The sequence below is a fragment of the Nannospalax galili genome, unplaced genomic scaffold (assembly GCF_000622305.1).
Source record: "Nannospalax galili isolate Female #2095 unplaced genomic scaffold, S.galili_v1.0 scaffold1228, whole genome shotgun sequence".
Taxonomy (NCBI): Eukaryota; Metazoa; Chordata; class Mammalia; order Rodentia; family Spalacidae; genus Nannospalax; species Nannospalax galili.
In genome coordinates this window covers 243,148-266,595 of record NW_008358413.1, presented here as the reverse complement: position 1 = coordinate 266,595, position 23,448 = coordinate 243,148, and the positions used below count along the sequence as shown (strand labels likewise).

The 23,448-nt window shown below is 42.9% G+C and overlaps 1 protein-coding gene across 2 annotated transcripts in view; it reads left to right on the top strand.

The window, feature by feature from the left end:
* The window catches only part of Myo5b (myosin VB), a 361,461-nt gene that overhangs the window by 172,031 nt on the left and 165,982 nt on the right, over window positions 1–23,448 (top strand). For both annotated transcript variants that reach the window (XM_029557950.1, XM_029557949.1), the window contains exon 5: window positions 16,612–16,768. In XM_029557950.1, coding sequence (XP_029413810.1) covers window positions 16,612–16,768 — 157 coding nt within the window. The remainder of the gene's footprint in view (window positions 1–16,611; window positions 16,769–23,448) is intronic.

Sequence of the window (23,448 nt, the reverse complement as noted above, 5' to 3'; positions counted from 1 at the left end):
GCTGATGGGGTGGGAATAAGCCCCAAGATTTCTCAGGGAGTGGATTGAGTAGCTGGGTTGTACTGGATGCAGAGGATCAGGGAGAGGCAAGGTAAGCCTCAGAGCCCCAGAAAGAGGCTGTCAGCCCCAGAAAGAGGCTGACGGTGTTGCAGGACCAGGGAAGCAGAGAGAGGTGAGGGCGGGGCTGGGTCCAGAGGCAGTGCTCCTGGGGCCCAAGGAAGGCACCAAGCTGGTCCCGGTGAAAAGGGTCAGGAAGCAGCACTGGCTCCCCAGGTGTCTGGGGCCCCAAGACTAGGAATGGCACAGGGCCCAAGCTAGGAGTAGAGAACAGCGGGGGAGATGGAAGGGTGAACGCGGCTGTGGGAGTCAAGGCATGGAGGGCTGCGCAATAGACTACCCCAAGAGAGGCCTGAGGGCAGGAGAGGAGCAGGCCAGGAGAGCTCCCATATCCTTTTAACATCTTTTACATTCCCATTTTCTTTTTTAATCATTATGAGACATAATAACATTAACAAATATATTTTCCTTCTGTTGTGAGAATTCTTTTCCTAGGGATACTTAGCAATGCTTATTCCCTTTCATGGTTCTAGTGTCAAACCAAATGTTTGATTCAAGTTTTACTGGAGAACCAATGAATTTACTGAGTTTACTTACTGAGGTAACTCAGGGGTTGCTGAAGTATATGAATGACCTGAGGGTATGCACACTGGATAGCCTTTACCCAGCATGGATCAAGCCTTCTCTTCTTAGCCTTCCCTAGATTGTGAATTTTAGCCCTCCCCAAATCTAGGAGACCATGTGTGATTAGGGCCATATTACATACAGTTGACTGGGAAGAGTGGCTGGATACTGTGTTTGAGGGTCCAGTGACCATTTGCCCCTCCTTTAATGAAGGAACACAACCAACAACAAGGCCAATTGTGATGATGTTTAGCAATCAGGCACTACTGAAGTCGTGATGGTGGTAGTTATTTCATTCAGAAGAGACTGCTGTACAGTATCATCTTATTAAAAGGATATGGAATTTTAAAGTATTTGGTGCTAGGATCCACAAATGAGGGAAAACACATCTTTCATCTGAGTCTGTGTTACTTCACTTAGTATAACAGTTTTTAGATCCATCCATTTACCTGCAAATTTCGTTATTTCATCTTTCTTTATTGCTGAATAGAACTCCGTTGTGTAAATATACCACATTTTTGTTAACCACTCGCCTGACATAAACTTTAGATCTCTGGTTTGGCTCTGTAACTTTTTGTAGCTCTGAACTTCTTTGCACTTTGCATTTCATTAGAAAAGCAACTTTTTCATTATCCATTTACCAGTTGACAGACATCTAGGCTGTTTCTATTTCCATGCCTTTGTGAATAGAGCAGCAATGAACAGGGATGAGCAGGTATCCCTGTAGTAGAATAAAGGCTCCTCTGGGCATGTGCCTGTGAGTGCTCTAGCTGGATTATGTGGTAGGTCTACTTCTAGCTTTTTGTGGAACCTCCACACTGACTTCCATAGTGGCTACAGCAGTTTGCAACCCCACCAGCAGTGAATAATTTCCTTTTCCCACACCTATGCCAACACTTACTGCTTTACTTTTTGATGTTAGCCATTCTGATGGCGGTAAGCTAAAATATCAAAGTACTTTTATTTTGCATTTCTCTGATGGCTAAGGATATTGAACATTCAAAAAATATTTCTCAACCATTTGTATTTCATCTTTTGAGAATTCTCTCATTCCATGCCCCATTCTTTGATTGGGTTGTTTTCTTGATGCTTTGTTTGCTTTTTCTTTATATTTTCTAGATACTAACCCTCTGCCAGATGTATAATTGATAAAAATTTTGTTCCCATTCTGTAGGTTTCTTCATTCAAACAATGATGTACAGAAGCTTTTTAGCTTCATTAGGTCCCATTTGTCAATTGTTGCTCTTAATGTCTGTGTTATTGGTGTTCTGTTCAGGGAGTCTTTTTTTCTGTGCTGATAAGTTTAAATGTATTCAATACTTTCTTCTCCATTAGATTCAGACTATCGGGTCTTATATTGAGGTCCTTGATCCATTTTGAGTTGAGTTTTGTGAAGGATGAGCAGGAAGGATCTGGTTTGATTCTTCAACATGTAGCTATCCAGTTTGACCATATCTGTTTGACAAAAATGCTATCTGTTCTTTAATGTATGTTAGCCTCTTTGTCAAAAATCAGGTGACTATATTAGTGTGGGCTTACATATGGATCCTCAGTTGTATTCCATTGATCCATGTATCTGTTTTTATGCCAGTACCATGTTGAAGATATGATACATTTACACAATGGAATATTATTCAGCTGTTAAGAAAAATGAAATTATGAAGTTCATAGGTAAATGAATGGAACGGGAATCCATAATGCTGAGTGAGGTAACCTAGGACCAGAAAGATAAATGTCACATATTTTCTCTCATTTGTGGATGTTAGCTTTGAATATTTAGCTGTATGTGTTTTGTTTATAATACCTGTAGAGGTCAGCAAATTAGTAAGAGACTGTGGTGAGAGTCTTTCAAGGAAGGGAGGAAAAAAATGCATGGTATAAAGGGGTAAAGAGGAATAATGGTACAGGAAGGGTTAAACGGGGTGGGAAATAGGAGGGCAGAGTAGAGGAGGGAGTATAGGGAGGGGTAAGTAACACTAAAGGCCTTTAGAAAAAGCCGTATGGAAACCTATTACTGTAGAAACATCCCAAAACATATACATACATACATATAAAAAGACAGTTAAATGGAGCTACCCTATAATGGGGTGACAGTAACCCTACTGGACACCACAGGCTAACAAACAAAAATCCCAGTGCCAGAAATGTGTTCCCTCTTTTGGAGTTGTTGGCTAGTGAGTTTCCATAGAAACCCCCTTCCCCCAGACATTACAAGTTATTGTCCTTCCAGAACTTGATAGTAAGACCCTGTTGCTGAAGACACCACATATGTGAGTCAAAGAACATGGAAGAATCAAGCTGGTACTGACCTGCTGGATAGCTTTCATAGTGCTGAAAGTGTTGTGTAGGCTACTAGAGGAGAAGAGTAATCATCAGTCTTCTCCAGTTGTGAATCCTACAAGCTACAGTAACAACTGGTCTGATTGGATTTAAGGCCCACTCCACAAGATGAAACCCATACCTGGAATAGTTATTTGGGGCTAAGAACCTGTGGCTAGACAGGCATAGACCCAGGGGCAGGATCTACTGTTATTATATTATTAATGGACATTGTATTAAACTGATTAATGATTTATCATTATACCCATAGATTAGGGCATCTATCAACCCTCATCAGAGAAGCTTCTTTCTGTGGTAGATGGCAGTTAGCACAGAGACCAGCAACTAGTCAAGGTGCAAAGAATAAGAGACTGAAGAAGGCTCAGCCCTAAATGGGACACCTGTATTACACCCTTTCCTCCCAAGGTTCACAGGGATCACTGTGGACAGGGGACTGGAAAGACTGTAAGAGCCAGAGGTAGTGGATGTGTTTCCCAAATACAACAGGGCAAGGGTGCATATGAACTTATAGCTGTTGTGGCAGCATGCATAAGACATGCTTAAGTTCAAGCCAGACAAAATCCCAGCTTGGAGCAGGGAGCTGGGCAGTGGACATGAAGTCCTATCCATTACTGAGGACCTCTTGGCAATTGATAGCTGCTGTGAGAGGGAGTGTTGGTTTTCTTTAAGGGTGTGGCCCCTGGTACTCTCCAGTGCATGGCCCCACACCCAAGAGTATATGGGCATCACAAATCAAACTTCGTGGATTAAAATAAAAGAGGACATAGTTGGGTGGAAAGGAGGTGAATATGGTCAAAATACATTGTATGAAATTTTCAAAGAACTAAAAATAATAAATGTCTTCCTAAAAGAAAAGCAGCAGCACTGGGCGGTTACCCTACAGGGGGATGTACCTACTTCTAGGCAGATATTCATCATGGGGTTCCAAGGATCTCCTTTGAATTTGGCCTCATGGGGGATTAGTAAGGGATCAGGGGAAGGAGATAGGGAGGGGAGAATTTCCACATGAAGAAAGATGGAAGAAAATGTGGGCTGAATCAAGAACAGCATCCTTTAATTGGACCACCAGGTTCTTGTGCTACTCAGAACACACTGCAGGTGATGTACATTGGTGCTAGTTCTGCTTGGATGACCAATTAAGCTTGCCTGGTCAGGGCTGATTTTTCCTTCTGACTCTTTGTATCTCTTCACCTTGCTCTAGACCTCTCAAGTCTTCACAGACTATCAGGGCATTCCTGTGCCCCTTAGAAAGCCTTGTGTGTTAGTCTGTACCAGTGGGATCTACAGATCCCTACTGAGGCTCTACAGATCCCAAACCTCTCCTACTGGCAGCAACCTGTGCCACAGAATGACTCAGCCAAGGAAGTTCTTTGATGTGACCAGGCAAGGTCCTTCCCTGTTCCATAGTCACTCTCACCTTCTGTTCCTACACTGATGCTGGTGAATTAATGAAAATCTGGAAGTAGGAGAGGTATGGGGTGTGCTGAAGCTAGAGTTAAAGCTAGGGAAGAGGAATTCACAGAAGAAAAAGCCAGTTCTTGTGTAATCTATATTTCAGTGCATACATGGTCCCTCTCTTGGAGTCTTAGCTGCTTGGCATAAAAAAGTGAATAGAAAAGTAAATGCCACAGTCCTTTATCCCCCAGTCCTGTGCTCTCTGAGAATCCTGAGCTACTCCAGTCTACCTGGAGCCTTCATTAAAGTGAGAATGCTCTGACTGTGCAGTCTATTGGAAGAACATGGAGAACGTGGAGACTGTGTGGACTCCAGACCTCTTCCTGCAGGCCTTGCCGGGGTGCTGCTGGCCTCCCTAGCTTACCACCCTCCAAGGAGATGAGTCCTCTAGCCTACATCCTGTCCCACCTCCAGTACCTCTTGGAACCTTGGTTTCCACACCCTTAATCTAGGCATTTTCTGATGCAGTAAGCTTTGTTACTCTTTTGGAAGCACTGAGAAACTGAGTTTCAAGCACTTGCTTTGGCCTGAGCCATCCTTGTTTCTGTTCTCGTGTTTGTTTTCTTAGGAGCTTTAAAAATCAACTTAATTGAGCCCCTTGTTTATCTGCCTCATGAACACTTGAGTTTTCCAACTGAAATGTTGGGTCATAGGTGAGATTCCCAGGTAGTTGGCTTTGCTATGTTGTAGGCTTACACACTCGTACTTTGAAAAAGTAATCTGTTGCATTTGTTTAAAACTCCATAGGCATCACTGAAGATCAAACATCTGTTTTTGCAACTGAATGAAGCCTACACCAGCACTGGTGTATCAGGTTTAATAATATTCATAACTATTGTGCTGCATGATAATTCAGTCATAGATAAATAGTTAACATGAATGGATGCAATTAGTAGTACTTTTCCATAACCAAGCTATATTTTGGCTTTTCTTTCTTTCCCATGGTATCTATTCATTCCTCATGAGATATCTGAGTGCTGACTGTGCACCAGACAGAGTGGTAGTTAGTTCACAGTATACATTTGTGCATTAAACCATTTAACCATTGTCATGTATCCTAAATGGACTCCCAACACCACCTAGTGCTGAGCACCAACCTTTCCCACCCCCAGCCCTTGGTGTCTCCATGTCAGTGCTTGAGAAAACAGTTTCTGGTCCATGAGTTTGGGCTCTTGTTTTTAGGAGGCATGGGGCAGGAAGATGGGAGAAAATTTAACCTTGAATTAAATGTGAGAGTCTTGCAGCAGCTGCATGAGGGCACGGGAGGGGTTCATGAACACTGCTTCTTGCAAGTTAATACTGTACCCTATGGAGTAGATACCCCCAAATAACCAGGGCATATTCAGCTTCACACTGGGATTATAGATGTGTCGCCACTCTGGGTCACATTAGATGTCTCTGACAAAACTGTCCTGTTTACACTACTATTCCAACTATATGGAAGTCAAGAATGTAAATCCAGTTAATGAGAAAACTGCTTTGAATTTTCCAAGTGATTCATCATAAACTTTTAACTAGAGCTTAGAATTAAATGTGACTGTTCCTGTTGTCTGTAGTTGAAAAGCAGTTAATAGATTCACAAATTAAAGACTGTGTGGTCTCTTCAAGCAAGTATTTAAGTTGTGTCACATTGTACATAGGCTATTATTGACCACAAGGGAGTTGCAAGGTATTTGAATTATTGAAAGTGCCTAAGCATATTTATACAGTGGCTGATTTAACAAAGCATTTCAACCTAGCAATTGTCCGTAACTCCAGTAGAACCAATGTTATAGCAGAATAATGATGTCACGTGTGGATTTTAAAAATCCAGGTTTCATCCCAGAAATTATGACCCTTCTGGTCTGATGTGGGGCCACTGTTGGCAGTGTGCACTGTTGGCAGTGTGCACCCAGACTGCAGAACCCCTAGCAGCGGTGTGCAGCCTTTGGACATTGTGGTGTGACATTGCTATCTGCAAAGTTCATGCTCAAAAATCATGCAATCATGTTTTTTTTGTTTTTTAATTTCCAAAAAAAAATCTCAGTTTTAAAACTAAGTTTATGATTTTGTGTTTGGCCACATCCATAGGTATACTGGGGCACATGCAGCCCCAAGGCCACAGGTTGGACACTTCTGCCAATATTTTGGCAGTCAAAATGTTTCCAGGAACCATGACCTGCTCGTTGGGACCTGAATTCTTTGAAAATTACGTTTCTCCATGACCACTGCCTGTGTTTGCCCACCTTTTGCACTATCTGACAGCTCTGCCTAGACTGGTCCCTGGGAATAGGTCATGAAGGACCTCCAGTACTGAAGGTGCTCAGTGCTCCAGCAGAGGTGCGCTGAGCAGCACTTGGACACATTCAGGTGAGTCTGTCAGTATTTTGCCAGAAGTAGTGAGGAGGAATGGATTACAGGCAGAAATAAAGTTGACGCAGAAAGATGAGTTATGCTGTGATGTGATACAGGAGAGAGAGGGTGAGGAGCAGGGCTTGAGTGTGAATTATAAAAATACCAAGGCAGGGGTTAGAGAGATGGCTCAGTGGTTAAGAACACTGGTTGTTCTTGCAGAAGACCCGGGTTTGTATCCCAGCACCCATTTGGCAGCTAACAACTGTCTGTAACTCCAGTCCCAGGGATCCAACAGCCTCTTCTGACCTCCACGGGCATTGCACGACATGGGTGCACTTACCTACATGCAGGCAATACATGTATACACATAAAATAAAAATAATAAATAAAATTAAAAAAAAAAAAACAAGGCCATCCAATCAGCCTGACTTAGTGGGAAAAGAGAGAGAAAGGAGCCCAGAGCCACCCCCAGGGTTCCCTGTCACTGTTGCCTCGAGGATACAGGGGAAGAGCAGAAGGGTGGGGAGTTGAAGAACTCTTCTCTGAACAGGGAGGCCTTGGGGCACCTTGCAGTCTCCACATGCGTTTATCCAGGACTGTGGTACAGGTGTGGCTCTGGGGAAGGCTCTGGGTTGGGGAGGTGCCCTAGTTTCATGTCAGTTGCTGTGATAAATTATCCTGACATAAAGCATCTTAGGGGAGAAAGGGCTTGTTTCAGCTTGCAACTGTGGATTATAGTTCATCATTCCAGGCAGTCACACCACATCCAAGTGCAGAGAGAGAAATGCATTCATTTTCACCTGCTCACTTGCCTACTTGTTTGTGCCCAGTTCAGTGTCTCTACTCTTACATAGTTCAGGATCCCCCACCTAGGGAATGGTGATGCCCACTATGGGGTGGGTCTTCATGCATCTATTAACTTAATTAAGATAAACCTCACTGGCATTCCCAGAGGCCAACCCAATGGAGACATTCCTCCATTGAGACTCTCTTCCCAGGTGATTCTAAGTTATGTCACACTGATAAAGCTAAGCCTCACAGGAGGTATCTGAGAATAGATAACTTGTGAATGGTAGTTAGACACATGGGAGAAGGTAAGTTCCCCTAAGGGATCACCTGGAAGAGAGAGAGAGAGAGAGAGAGAGAGAGAAATGCAGAAATTGGCCTTCAAGGAGGCCCACATCTAAAACATAAAGAGCTAAAGCAGGGCTATATGAGAAAAATGAAAGCTTTTGTATTGGCAACATGTCAAATAGACCTGGCAGTAGCATAAGAACCTATGTTTTTAGATGAGTTCTGCAGGTACCCTGGCCTCATATTCCAGCTGGATGACTGACCAAGGACTGGTCATTTTGCCTGCGCATACCCTTCACTACAAACTAGTTCCAGGACAAAATAATAAACTACAGATATTATATATGCATGTCACCATTCACCACTAGCTACTGGCATGAACCACAACAAATCTGTAAAGCATGAAGCCACAGGAAACTTTCCCTGATCCTCATGATCACCTGACCCCATAGGTTTTTGAGTTTAAAAGTATGTTTAGAGATCAGCAGATAATTGCAGTTGGTATAGAATGTACCACACAGCTCAACTGCAGCCTGGGTCTTTGGGTCATCATCCAGCCCCTTGTTTTAAGGGCAAAGAAACTGGTGTATTCCTGTTAATGGAGGCTGAGAATCAGTCTACCCCTGCTCATGTGCTAGGGAGGAGGTAGGCTGGATGGAGCTCCTGAGGGCTCTTTCTCTCAGATGTGGAGAAGCCCCTCTTGGGGACTATATTAAGCTGGAAAGAATGGATTCCTTTTACTGCTGCCTGTATCATGCTTCTTCTGGGAGGTTTATAAATAGAGCTCCACAATTCCAAGGGCCACTGTGAAACAGAAGTGGGAAATGATATTTGGATAGTAAATGCACTAAGTACTTATACCTTACACTGAAGTCCATTTTTCTTTTACCAAGCAGACACTTAAGACTCTGACTGCTAAGCACCAATTTTCTTTGCTTATTTTTGATGGCCCTCTTGAAAGACTTGGGCTGAGTTCTGGGCTAGGCCTAAGGGGAGGGGAGGCCATGGCTGTGCAGGATGCCAGTGCCCAATGGTTGAGGTCCTCAGGAATAGCCCATTGCCATCCTCACCCCTGGAACCCAGGGCTGCACCCTTCACACAGTGCCCTTCCTTCAACTGTCTGAGCATACCCCTTCCTGTTGTTAGGCCTGTCTTATTGGAAAGGACCTTTAATCTTTTGCTTGAGTTAATCAGGCACAACCTCTTCTCAGAACAACAGTGTTCTTAATATGGTCCGTAATGTTAAAATAATTGCAAATGTGTTGTTCTTAAGTCACACCTCAATCTGCCTCCCTGACATTTTCTGCATCCCCACCCCCCTTCACCTAACTTTTCCTCCAGCCTAACCTTCTTCTATACCCAACTTCTTTCCCCTCCCTTACCTTTCCATCTTTCTCTTTGATCTGATTCTTCCTGATACGTCCCTCACTATACAATAGGCTTTTGAGTACTTTATATTAATATGATTTGTGATTGTATCTCACATTGTTTCATTCTTCTTTCTTAAAGTTATTAAAGCATCAAACCAAATACAGTATTTCTGTTCTGAAATAGTCATTGTGTCTTAGTTTTGCTGTGCCTTTTCCCTGGCTCTTTTTCCATTATTACCACTGTCCATGGTGCTGACATAGATATCTTTGTTGAACAATTTGTTTTCTGTTCTGTCACATAGTGGTTTCCCACCCCTGCCATAGTAGAGTCTGTGTTTCAGTAGTGGTGTTGACAGTGTAATTAGAGAATAGACAAAGGTAGACAGCAAGAAACAGCAGATTGATTATCCCTGTAGCAAACAATATGTTCCGACACACCCAGATTTCCAGATGATTTGTCACTACAGAGTTAAGAACATGTCAGAGATGAGTCCTTGCTGTGTGTTGGTAAACCAGACTCCCTCTCCTTTCTGGTTTACAACTTCCCTTGGCATAAGGAGCCTAAGCAAGTGATGTTCTCATCTCTTCATCCCCTCAAGGAATTTCCAGTTCCAAGAAATAGATTTGTACCTGTTTGAGACTGTAAGTCCCCTTCCTACCATAGGTAAAACATGAGAAGACAGAGAAGGGGACAGGGGTTACCAGTTTGGTGTTTTTTTTGTTTGTTTTTACCAGATTGGTTTTGTAGGCAGGAAGTTGTATAACTCAAGGGGGCAGGGCTCTGAGCTCTGTCATGCCACTATGTATGACTACTAGGCTACAGGCTTTCCTCATAATATAGTCCAGGTGCCGGCCTGCTATCCAAATCCTCTTATTTGAGATTGGCATCATGGGATTTAGGCTCTAGAACATTAGGTAAGTGAATAACACCTTAGTAAATTGTGTAGTGAGTGCTATGAAGATGGGATGTTTGGGGGAGGGCTTCTGCACATGGGATATTTTGGCCAAGGAGTTGATGGTGAACCAATCAGTGCTAAGAACCCCTGACTTGGGTTTCACCTTGTACTTGGGCTACATTTGTTAACACTGCTCCATTGGACAAGAAAGAAGTGGCCATAGAGAAGATGCAGCACAGCACTATGGAAAGTTACACAAGGAGGTGGAAATCTATGTTCAAATTTGGACACAGTGTCTCTCCAGCTCAGGAACTCTGGGTACACTACTTGAATCTTCTCGACTTGTTTTCTCTTCTTTAAAATAGGAAGATTGGTATCCACTGATTTTTATGAATCTTAAGTATAAGATACATGGCTAAGAGTTTTGTAAACCATTTGGGTGTGCTGTAAACAGCCCAGTGATTAAATTAAAAAGCAGTTATACATGAGCTGCTATAAGACAGAAGATGATTGAGTACCAGGCATTAAGAGCTGTGAGATGTAAAAAAAAAAAAAGGGGGGGGTGGGGGGTATCAGTTTGAGCTGGAAAAGTACCAGGCTGCCATAGAGCAGGAGCAGGAGAGAATGAAGACAAAAAGCCTATGTGGGTTCAATGTAGTCCATAAAGAGAAGGGTGGCAAGCAGTGGGACTGGGTGGGCCCCCTTGGCCTGGGGTACCACCAGGAAAGTGGCTCTTCTTAGTGGCTGAAGGATGTCACTGGACGGCTTATGGTGAGTGAGAAGCAGGTAAAACCAACATTGGTTTTCAGAAAGTCTCATGAGAAGGACGTGGTAAAGGAGGAGAGAGACTGGAAAACTGCTCTCCGATGTTTATAGATGATGTCCAGGCTGAAATTTTTGGAAATCAGACCATACTACTTTCTGATGATAACTAAGAAGGATGTGCTGGCATGGGTCCTGAGGGAAGGGAGGGATTTCCAACAGTGCTGAGGTTTCTGTACTCTGGTGAGAGCTGGTGAGTAGAGACTAGACGGTCTGCATGAAGACCTTGGCTTTTTCTAGTCAAGGCTAACTAGGTTCCATGGGTCTTGGTGTCAGGAACACTGGGGATTCAAGGCTAGTGTCTGGCCTCTAGGAACTCTCCACTTAGTGTTGCGTTGTTGCTGGCAGAGCATTGAGGGTGGATTACCACAGGTGCCACACAAATCTGAAGATGGACACCTGGCCCCAAGTCACAGCCAGCTTGGTTGCTGGTGAATCAGACCTCCAGCATAGTCCTTGGACTCTCTTCCATCTTTGAGATGACTAGAGCAGGGTTTCCCTTTGGCTCCTGTATTCATACTGCCTAGTGGAAGACCACAGGTGGCAAATGACTCTGTAGGAAGCCCAAACAGGACAACCGTTAAGCAGTTCTCCAAGAAGAGCTCCTGTACTGCTCCCTGGCTGGTCAGCAGTGCCCTCCTTTGACTACAGATGCTTGGTAGCCCCCTGCTATACCAACTCTCACTACCACATGCCCCACTTGAAGGGTAGGTAGGGGTGGCCCATCATCTCATGAGCTTAAAGTGCTGTAGTGAGAAACCTAGAAGAACATGGGACCTTGGAAGCAACTCTGACCTCTCAGAAGTTGAATAAGGGGGTCTGGGTGAGTTGTGTGTGGAGATGGAGTGCATATGCTGGGTTTTACTCAGAATGATGGAGTTCCTTAACTTGGAATCCTGTGCTCTTGTGTGAGGCACAAGTCTTCAAGGATATTTCCTGTTTGCAGTAGTGCGTGACTGCCTGAAGACAGCTTGGACCTGAATAACAGCTGGGCACTAAATTTCTTGGCCACGATTTGCCTTTTCTAAAGAGAATTTCACTGGGCTCAAGAGAAAAGAATTTATTAAAAAGCAGATTGACCCAAGTTTCCAGCTAAATCATCTCTAAAACTGGGCTGAATGGCTGGAACTACACATTGATTGTGCTTTTGAAGGGCATTGGGTAATATTCCATATTTATAAATGTCCCCACAACCAGCCCCAAATAACCTGACAATGGGAACAAGGCTTTTCCTTACGTACATCTCCTGTTAATATTTTCATCATAGAATTGTTAAATGTCAGAAATGGGTAAGTTGATGTCACAGATCTCTGCTTTAGAAATGAGAAGAGACAAGAAAAAGGAAGCAAGTAAAACCAACAGGGACTGTCACTAGTGTCATGTAAAAGGTGACAGTGTGTTAAAAGTGGTATAAGATGAATGGCATGAGACCTTAAAAGATGGAGAAATACTATCTACTATGATGCTAGTCAGGACAGACTTCTGGAGGCTTCTGTGTTGATGGGGCTTCAGATGGAGGAGTACCATGAATGCAGTGTTGGGAAGGTATGCACTCTTCAGGGACTAAGTGGTCCAGTGTGGCTGAGACGCAAAACCATCATGTTATAAGGAGATTTTTTTCCTATGATCTTGTAGCCAATTTCCAGGTGCAGATTCTCCTCTATAATATGGCTAATGACTTACAAAGTCTGTTAGTAGTAGAACTAGGACTTGGTAGACCCAGTGTTCTTTTTAATTGTCCTATACTTGCTAATGGCTTTAGTATTATGTATTGCAGAGGGGATCACATACTCAGCTGAGGACTTTGACTTGATTTGATGAGAGCGAGTAGCTATTTAGCTTTTTGGAAAAGGAAAAATGTAATTATAGCTATGATTTAGAAATTTAATTTGGCAAGGGTGTTAGGATGAACTGGAGACCAAATCAAGACAGCCATTCAGAACAGCTCACACCCTAAGGATCCAAGTTGGAAGAAAGTATGCTGAGATATCTGAAGGCCAGATATTTGCTGCCATGTGCAAATTCAGAGAGCTAGTCACTAGTACAAGTGAGGCTCAAATTCAGGTCTGGTTTTCATGCTTCCAGTTCTCAACTTGAAGGAAAGATAACATAGGAAGAACAAAGTTGAGAACTGTGTTGCACATCATCCTCGTGGATCTATGGTAGTGCATGTACCTCATGTGCCTTGTTCAAGCTACTTGCTGGTCTGAGAGGCAAGTTTATGTGACTTCAGTCTACATGGAGGTATTTGCCTTTGTATTCCCTAGATCCACAGATTGTGTGCACATGTGTGCAGAGGCCAGAGGTCAGCATTGAGCAGCATTCCTCAGTTGCTCTCCAACTTTGTTTTTTTGTAAGACAGGCTTTCTCATTGAACTGGGAGCTTGCCAATCGGCTGGAATGGCTGGCCAGCAAGCCCCAGGAATGCTCTTGTCTCTACCTCCCCAGTACTGGGATTATAGGTGCACACACTGCTGAGGATCCAAACTGGGTCCTCATGGCAAACACTTTGCCAACTGAGCCCTCTCCCCAGCCCAATACAAAGATTTTAAAATTTGGGCGTATTTGTGATTCTGATGTAATCTTGGCTGTATATTTGCCTCCTTAATCTGATGTTTTTTGTCATTTCATTGATTTGATTCTTCTCTTTTGGATTCTTAACATTTGTTGCCCCTCTTTTCTTCCTGGCCAGTTAATCTTAGACTGGGCTGCTTGCTCTGAAAACATTTTACCTCTTACCTCAGAGAGAGAGGGAGGGAGAGGGAGAGGGAGAGAGAGACAGCTTTTAAGTCCATTGGAGACAAAACTACCCAAATTTCAACTTGAATTGTTATGGAACAAGCATTTATTTTAAAAATATTTTTTCATTGATTCTTTGAGCATGCCATACCTCTATGGAGTCATTCTTTTTCTGAACAGTTCATGGCTTTTGGTAATTCCTTAGTGTTGTGCAAAATAATTGTCACCTTGTCACTGAAAGTGAAAAGTGATAAGGATCACTGGTTTGTGCCTTATCTGTCTCTTCCAAGTACAATATGTTACCCACATCCCGTTGCAGTCCAATTTCCTGTGTGTGCTGTCCAGGCAGCATGCATATGTCCCTCGTCCACTGAGCTTGATTCTGTATATTGCTTCTTTGTTAAGTGCGCTGGGATAGTGTTTACTTCTCCATTCTAAGTGCCTCTATGCTGAGGACCAATGCTCAGTCACATCCTGCACCCATCCTCTTACTTTAGGTTAAACCCGAGGCAGATTTCCAAACTCTGGGGTATGACTGCAGCAGTCTAGTTGTCCTTTTTGAAGATACAGGTGACATCAGAGAAAGGAGGTAACTTAAGTCATGCAGAGGTAACTGTTGCTGAGGTGTAAAGCCTGACTTACACTTCCAGTTGTCTGGCATGCTTGTGCTTCTGAGCAGTTCTCCAGGGACTTAATAAAGATACTGAAAAGAGAAGTGACACCTGTCATTGTCCCCTAGGTCCAGGAGATACAATATAAAATGAAAACAAAAAAAATAAGGATGAAAATGGAAAATAACCTCATTTATGGCCTTATTTAGATGCCACCTTTCAGTGTACAGATGTCATAGGAGCAAGGAGAGAAGAAATGGGCAGTGAAGACAGTGGTAGCCTAGAATGAAGGGAGGTCTCAGGAAACTATGGAAAAATCCATTCACCAAGTATTAGGAAGGAGTCTGTGTAAGTTTTCAAGTAATTGGTTGGATATCCACTTTAAGATACGGGTGTTCATCTTCATCTTCTCAATGTCCACTAGCCATCCAGAGCCACTTGAGTCCCTCAGGATGGCTCATGACTATGAACTCAAACCACACAGCTCTGCAGCTCCCTGTTAACAGGGACTGGCTTGCAGATCAAGTTTCTTCAGCTCCCCTCCCCAACCAGACCCTGCACATGACTTTCCCAAGCATTCCACTTATACCTACAGCTGGCCTCTTCTCTCTGTCTAGTCCCTCTCAAGCTGGACAGATTCTCTCTGTCATCAGACTGTTGTCCAACTTCACTGCTTTTAAAGACCAGAAGACAGCTGGTGTTCATGTGCCCATGCTGATAGCCACAGCCTGTGCTGATAATCAGCATGGTAGACCAGCCCACCATGAAGGTTCCTCAGTTCTTCGGAAGTCCACTCTGCTTAGGAATCCATAGGACCTGGCACCAGGTTCTGAGTTCAAAATCTGCCTTCATTTAGGAAAGGAGGGCTTAGAGCTTCTGGTCCCTAAGTTGTTTCTGGTTCACCAGTAGACACTGAGTAAATACATGATGCAAGGCACTGTTTCCAGCACTGGGCATTTGAAGTAGAGTTCCTGCCTGCCTGTGACTTTGTGAATTGGTTGAGTCCAGCCCTCATAAGCAATTTTTGCCCTAAACTGTGTCCCAAATTTTCATTATTGCTCTCAACTTTAAAGCTTTTTAATTAATTAATTTATTTATTTTTTATTTTGTGTATGAGTGTTATGCCTGCATGTGTTTAAATGCATCTCTGTCATACAGTGCCTGTAGAGGACAGAAGAGGGCATCAGATCCCCTCGAACTGGAGTTATGGACCATTGTTAATTGCTATGTGGGTGCTTCGATTTGAACCCGGGTCCTCTGCAAGAAAAGCAAGTGCTCTTAACCGCTGCTGAGCCATCTCTCCAGCCCCACTCTCAGCTTTAAATACCGATGTTCCTTGGAGACCTAAAGGGATGTTCTCTCCATTAAGTCTTCATACTCTATATTTTAAAGAGAGACCTGCAGTTACATTTTTAACTGATGGAGGGTACCTTCTTTCTGACTTCATTTAGCCTGATTCAAATCCAGCTTGTTGCATTTGGTAATTATTTACTCGAGGCAAATCAGGCTGGTTACATGCCCTTTGTAATATAGCTGTATGAGCAGAAGTGTTCAACTTTGTCAGCATGCTAGGCTCAATACAAGAGACGATTCATGTTCTTAGAGAAAATTGTAATGAGTTCAGTGACATAGGACAGGCATGTTGGAGGAGCTGAGATAAAAGGAGGTATGTGTAAATTCTTGGAATGTAGGCACTGCCCTCAGAAAGGACTTGAGAAGGTACCCGGCTAGCCACACTGCACTTTTCCTTAGTTGTCGAGGGCCTATTCTGTTTGTAAGCCCTGCTCAGATCTGTGTTCTTCCTTCTTCCCTCCCTCTTTCACATTTATGCAGGTCTATGAAGGAGGGCAGACTATTTTTATACAGTCATCCATTTTTAAAAAAATACTTTTATGTGTGTGTGTGTATTGCCTGCATGTAGGTAAGTGCACCCATGACATGCAGTGCCCATGGAGGACAGAAGAGGTTGCCAGATCCCTTGGAACTGGAGTTACGGACAGTTGTTAGCTTTGGACACTGTCAAGCCCCAGCGATTTTTTTTTTTTTTGAGACCGGTCTCCCTGTAGCCTCACCTGTCCTGGAACTCACCATGTAGACCAGACTGGCCTTGAACTCACAGAAATCCACCTGCCTCTTCCTCCCAAGTGCTGGGATTAAAGGCATGTGCCACCATGCCTGGCTCAGACATCCGTTTTTATCCCTGAGAGATACCTCTCTTTAGGTTCAGCCCCTGGCAGGCAGCAGAGCCTTTCTATGGCCAGTGACTGACCAGAGCTCTTTCCCTTCCAGAGACGAAAAGAACCAGTCCATCATAGTCAGCGGAGAGTCTGGAGCCGGGAAGACGGTGTCAGCCAAGTATGCCATGCGCTATTTTGCCACAGTTGGTGGTTCAGCCAGTGATACCAACATTGAAGAGAAGGTCTTGGCATCCAGTCCCATCATGGAGGTAAAGCCTTCCTGGGAGACTGCTGTGTGTTGAATATGGCATGATTGATCAGGAGAATCCTTGAAGCAGCTCACATAGGCAGTATGCACATCTCTCCTTAGAGCCTATGTGCATGCTGAGGGAGAGATGGTAAAGATGCCTTTGGAACCTCAGATTTAAAGGTGTTCTGACCTGGTTGTGTCCTGTAGGGTCTTACTATTGGATGGAATGTCTTCATGTTCTCTGTGTCCCTGGACTTCGTGGATAATCTAGTAATGGTTCTTCCTTTCCTACTGACAACATGGGTCAGAAAATGTGCATCCCACTGAAACCACTAGATGCCTTGAAGAACTCTGAATTACAAGGCAGTTCTCATGGAGGGTGTGACCATCTAGATAGAATATTCTTCCTTACAAAAATTATTTATTTTTGTCTTTAGGGAAAGGGATGGTGAAGGAAAGCCAACACAGCTCATAATGTAACATCTGTTGAAGATCTTCAGGAAATAGTTACTTGTGATGGCATGTACTAAGGAGGCAGATCTTTTCTATGTCTTCCCCCCTACCCCAAGTCTGGCCAGGACATTATGAGAGGGACCTGGTTTGGGTGGGCTCAGAGAACTTGAGTGCTGGTCAAATTTATTTCCTAAAAATTAGATCTTGCTATAACTCATTGTTTTAAGGTCAGAACACATACATTCTCTTTCTTCTTTCAAGACTTTATTCTGGTAGAGTAGGACTAAATGTCCTCATAGCCTGGGTCACTTTCGATGCCCCACCAATCTAGTTTCCTTCTTTTGCTATGATAAAACACTCTGACCAGGAGCAATTTAGGGGAGGAGGGGTTTGTTTAATCTTATACTTCCAGGCCATAGTCCACCATTGAGGGAAGCCAGGGCAGGAACTTGAAATAGAAACCATAAAGGAATGCTGCTCCCTGGCTCACGCTCTTTTTATACAGCCCCAGGACCACCTGCCTGAGGAATGGTGCTGCCTACAGTAGTCAGGGCGCTCCTGCATCAATTAATAATCAAGACAGTCCCTCACAGACATGTCCACAGACCAGCCTGATCTAGGTACTTCCTTAATTGAGGCTTCTCTAAAATGACTCTAGGCTGTGTGAAGTTGATGGCTAATGCTAACAACACCCACTCTTGAAGCCAGTGCTTGCTGTTTTTTTTTTTGATCTGCCAGCCTGTGTATGCGCTTTGTTTTATTAATAAGAAATCTAGGAGCATTGTGAAGAGGATGAGGTAAAATGACCCCCAGCCCAACCAAAAGCCCCAGGTACATCTGTGTCCCTTCAGTATGTAAACCCTACCATCAGTGTCATGCTCCCAAAAAAAGGTTAACAGATATGGCAAAGGTGTTGACAAGCCACAGGAAGACCTGCAGGGTTGTTTGCTAAACTTGCTCCTCCATAGCTGGAGCTGAAGCCTGTAAAGATGAGAGAGAAGATACCAAGGGATAAAGGGAAAAGCTGATGCTGGCAAGGATGTGAACAGCCCTGCAGAAATAAAGATGCCAAAATGGAGCAAGCTCAGCCAGCTGAGGGTGCTGAAGATGCCAAGTGAAATGTGCATTTTTGAAAACTACTCCTAGTGACTATATAGTTTGAAATATTTTGCCAAGTTTATAGAAAAGCCCTTTCATTTTTTAAAGATGTGTTGTTAACACACAGAACACTTTGTTATCAGGGGAAGGAGCATGGGTCACTAATGAAGGGTCCCCAGCTAGATTGATTTGGGAGGAAACACTTTTCCCTGCTGTGTTAAGAGACTTCCTCTTGTCTCCAAGAAGAAGGATTCTCTGATGTTGACATCTATAGGCACTGGGCACAAATGCCTGGTGGTGAGGGAAAGCTCAGGCTCATTTTCTGTCCTCCCTCTGCACCCTAACTCCTTTAATACTGGAGACCTCTTGGGGCCAGAATGTGTCTGCTGATCTGGACTTCATGTTCACATCCCTAGGATTGTGCTCCTCAAAAGAACAATGGTTACTTTTCCAAAGTGTGGATTTCAGATGAATAGTTCTTTCATTTTCATTTCCTGGAAGTTAGGATTGCCTTATGCAAAGTTATTAAACAGCATGCTCCATGCAAAAGGTCAACCCTCCCTCTAAACCTTCCCTGTTTGGAGCATCAGATGAAGACTCTATTGGGTTTTATAGTGTCTTTCTGATTTCAATTATCTGTGTAAGAAGGGAGTCCGAAAATTGTATATTAATAGTTATGTGCCCATTATGAAAAGAACACTTAATAGAACTGGATAGATTTTGACTTGGAAGAAAGCAGATGAAATCCAGTTGAGGCTACAAGCTGCTTAAGGTAGTGTCTGCTTTCCCTGTGAGTCTTGAGCTTTGTCAACCAGAAGACGTCACTGCAGCAGTTGATCTTGCTACTGTGGAGCAGCTTTCCTGGACCTTCCCTGGTCCCCTCTGTCTTTTTCTCTATATCTCTGCCTTTATCAAGTGCAGGAGTAAGTTCAGAGTCTTGGATTCTATGAGTTTGTTTTGGTTATCCAAGAAAAATTCTGCCTTTAGAGTTATATTATTAGGAAGACTTTCATTCTCTGCTGAGTGACAGGACACCACCTATTCTCTAAGAATTCAAAAGCAGGTTTCCGGGTTTTTTTTTTTGAAAGACAAGTTCATACTATGTAGCCCTGGCGAGCCTGAAATTCACAATGTAGATCAAGCTGGCATTGAACTCACAGAGCCTACCTCTGCCTCCTGAGTGCTGGGATTCAAGATGAACACCAGTGTGCCCTTTAAGTTTCAGTATACTTATATAAATTGAAAACGTTTATTATAGTTGAAGATTCTTTTACCAAGAAAGAAAAAACCACAAAGGAAAACTTTGGTTTCTACAATGCTTCCGCAACTCTGCATGATCATTTCCTGAAGGGCTTATTGAAGCTTGAATACTGGACCCCACATTTGGAGTTTCTGATTCAGAAGGTCTAGGAAACTGCACAGTAGTTTGCATTTCTTCTGAGTTCCTAGGTTGCAGTGCTGCTGCTAGTGCTGATACCACCGTTGCAGAAGCATCGACCTATTATAAAGGCATGAGGGATCACTGAAAATAGGAAGGGGTGACAGAATTCTCCACAGCACTATAGCCTGCTGATATTCACTCCACATTGGTAGGATTTCCTCCCAGCTTTTTCACTGGCTAGTGTAGCATAGCCTTGTCTTCATATTATTAAACTATTAGTGAACTATCTATTAGTCATAATATGGATTAATTGGTGGCTTTTCCTCACTGTTACTCCCCATTGTCAACATTTAGTTGGTATCCTATTTATGCAGTATCTAAGGCTCCTGAAGTTGAGACCTGTCTGTGGCCTCAATGCAGAAGGTATTCATGGACCATGGCTTTGGACACTAGGCCAACACTCTACAGATAGTACCATTTTTCTCTCAGAAGACTTTTCTCCTTTACTCAGCGTTCAAAGTTTACTTTATCTTTTGGGCAGATTTCAGAAACACAACCTTTTCTTTTAAAAATAACACTGTTCTTGAAAAAGCAGCAAATTAGCTCTTTGATGTCTGGTGACTGATCAAAGTAATTGTTAGTCACACTTGGAATTCAGTGAAGGCAGGACACTATGTTACTAAATAAGACACAGAGAGCATTCTCAACTATATTTATTGTGTGAAACGTCAAAAAACCATTTTAAGTGTATGATTCATGGCATTAAATGCATTCATTGTTTCTATAGCCATCACTGTCATGTTTGCAGAACTTTTCCATCACAGAAACTCTGTACCCATTGAACAATATCATTTTTCTTCCCCAAGTCTCTGGCACCTGTTGTCAACCTCTTGTCTCTCTGAACTTTCCTATTCTCAGGACTTCAGGTGAGTAGAATCTTATAATATTGGTCCTTCTGTGCCTGACTTTACTCTGCACGAAGCTCTCAAAGTTCATCTGTGTTTCACTATCTGTTGGTACTTTGTTCTTTTGTTGTGGTTGATATTTCATTGTATAGATGGACCATATTTTGTTTATCCGTTTCTCTGTTGATGAATATCTGGTTGTTTCTACCTTTTGGTGCTGCTCCTATGGATGTGCAAGTATCAGTTGAAGTCCCTGCCTTAGGGATATTTTTTTTAATTACAGTGGTCACAAATTATCTGAAGTTTGTGATATCTATTAACGACTGAGTAGGCTGGTGAGTTCTGTGCAAAGAAGGATGCTTTAGCATTGAGAAAATATAATAGCAACATGTATACCCCAAAAGACCAGGACATTGTTTGATAGCTAAGGTCTGAAAGAGATGGTGTGTAGACATGAACTACTCTAACCTTAAGTGATTGTGAGTATATGAGTATACATGGACTCTCTGCTTTGCTCAACTTGCCACTTTAGAATCCAAGCAAGTGGTGAGGGTTCTTTCCATTAAATATAGAATTTTGCCATTACAGAAAATGGCCTTTGAGCTGCTACTGTTATCATTGGGGAAAAGCTTGGGTTTGAACATGGAGAAGATATGAAGCCAGGAGGAACCCTCACTGGGATTAGTGTTGCCAAGCAGAAAATGAAAAACTTTTGCACTGACAAAGTGCAACGTTCCAGGTTTGGCCAGGCCACATGTCAAGAAATCTGTTTGGCCTGTGACTCCTTAGAGAGTGGTAACCAACACAAGAGTCTCTTAATCAGGAGCCACTGATAACTGATCACTCTGCCCTGTCCTTAGGAAGGGTAAGCAACACCCCCCCCAACCCCTACCCCTCCCCTACAAGCAATCAGTTAGAGTGTGTCATGTCTCCTAGTTTTCACAGCAGCTAAAGAACTGCAGACACCTCCTGGGGAGACTGAGAGCTGAGGGCAGCCTCAGGAAGTAGAAGTCTCAGGAAGCTGTGCTAAGTGACCGCTGTTGAATTATACAGACTGGAAGATGGGCTAGGATTGGCTGGGGCAGATTAGGAAGATTTATTGTCAGTGCTAGCACACTCTGACCCCATTCTGCTTAAGAGCTTGCGCGCATCCAAGGACTGATTTGTTCCTAAGTCTTCACTGATTAAGAGAACATTGCTAATCAGGAGGTGGCAAGGACAGAACTCAAATCTAAGCCAGAGGGTCATATGGCTTCCTGGGTATCATAAAACCAGACATGTAACTACTAAAGTCACAGAGACTCCCCCTACTGGAAGAAAAAAAAAGAGTAAAAAGTACAGTGAGCCGAAAAAAAAACAACCAACACGAAACTTGTGATTTTCAGGATTTTTGTTGTTGTTGTTGTTTATAAAGGCTGCAGCTGTTTAACCCATTCATAAAAGAATCTGCCTCCTGCATGCCCTGCCCCTCTCCTCTCCTCTCCTGTGTACTGTTGGGTATCCACACATTTTAGTCACTCCCAATTGTCCATTCTGAAATCTTCCTGTCCCTTTGTCAACACTATATTCTTAAATAGACTATCTTCCCCACAGTTACAGAACATTTTGAGAGATGCTCATAGCCCCCTGGAACTTAGTTGACCTAGGAGAGAATGGCTGTTAAACATCCAAGAAGGTTAGTTCCACCAGCCTGGTACTTTTAATTACCATGTGCCATGTGGCTAAAGCTTGGGTGAAGACCAAATGCTCTCAACTAAACCTTGCCTAGACATATATTCTTTGATCTAGTTGTATGTATAATTTGTCAGTAGGTTGTTAGACGAATATGGTTCCCTCTGTTTTTTTAAAACTAGGTAGGCATTATTTTTCTCTCACATTGTCTACCCTTCCACCATGGTTTCCCCATTTAAGGTACCCCCATTCTTCCCATTTCTCCCTTAATAATACCCTTCTCCTATCGTCTGACCTCTCTTGAGCTCCTTCTTTCCCTTGATCCCCTAGGTTTCTTGTATAACCTTCTTTCCCACTCTGCTTAAAATAACCCCATTTTTATCCATATCTCCCTTATTAACACCTGTTTCCTACTGTTCTTCTCTTTCAGATTCATTCTTTTCCTTTACCTCCCTGGTTTCTTTAATTATCCTGGTTCATGTAGTTATGTCTGGTTACATACTCACTTATAAGGATTTGGTGCTAGGATCCATATATGAGGGAGAATATACTTTGTTTTTTTTTTTTTTTTTTTTTTATCTGAGTCTATGTTACTTCACTTAGTATAACAGTTTCTAGTTCCATCCATTTCCCTGCAGATTTCATGATTTCATCTTTCTTTACTGTTGAGTAAAACACCATCATATATGTGAACCACATTTTCATTATCCACTCTCATCAGGTGAGGGACACTTAGGTTGTTTCCATCTCTTAGCTATTGTGAAAAGAGCAGCAACAAACATGGATGTACAAGTGTCTCTGCAATAGGATGAGTTCTTTGGGTATATGCCAAGGAGTGGTATAACTGGGTCAAATGGTAGGTTCATTTGTAGTTTTCTTAAGAGTTCTCCACACTGCTTTCCATAGGGTTTGAATAAGTTTGCAGCCCCACCAGCGGTGGACGAGTGTTCCCCTTTCCCCACATCCTCTCCAACATTTGGTATCATTTGTTCTCTTGATCTTAGCCGTTCTGACTGGGGTAAAATGAAGTCTTAAAATGGTTTTGATTTTCATTTCTCTGATTACTGATGATGTTGAATAACTTTTAAAATGTTTTTTAGCCATCTTTATTTCTTCTTTTGAGAACTCTCTGTTCAGACCCTTAGCCTATGCTTTGATTGGGTTACTTGCTTTCTTGATTGTTTTTTGAGT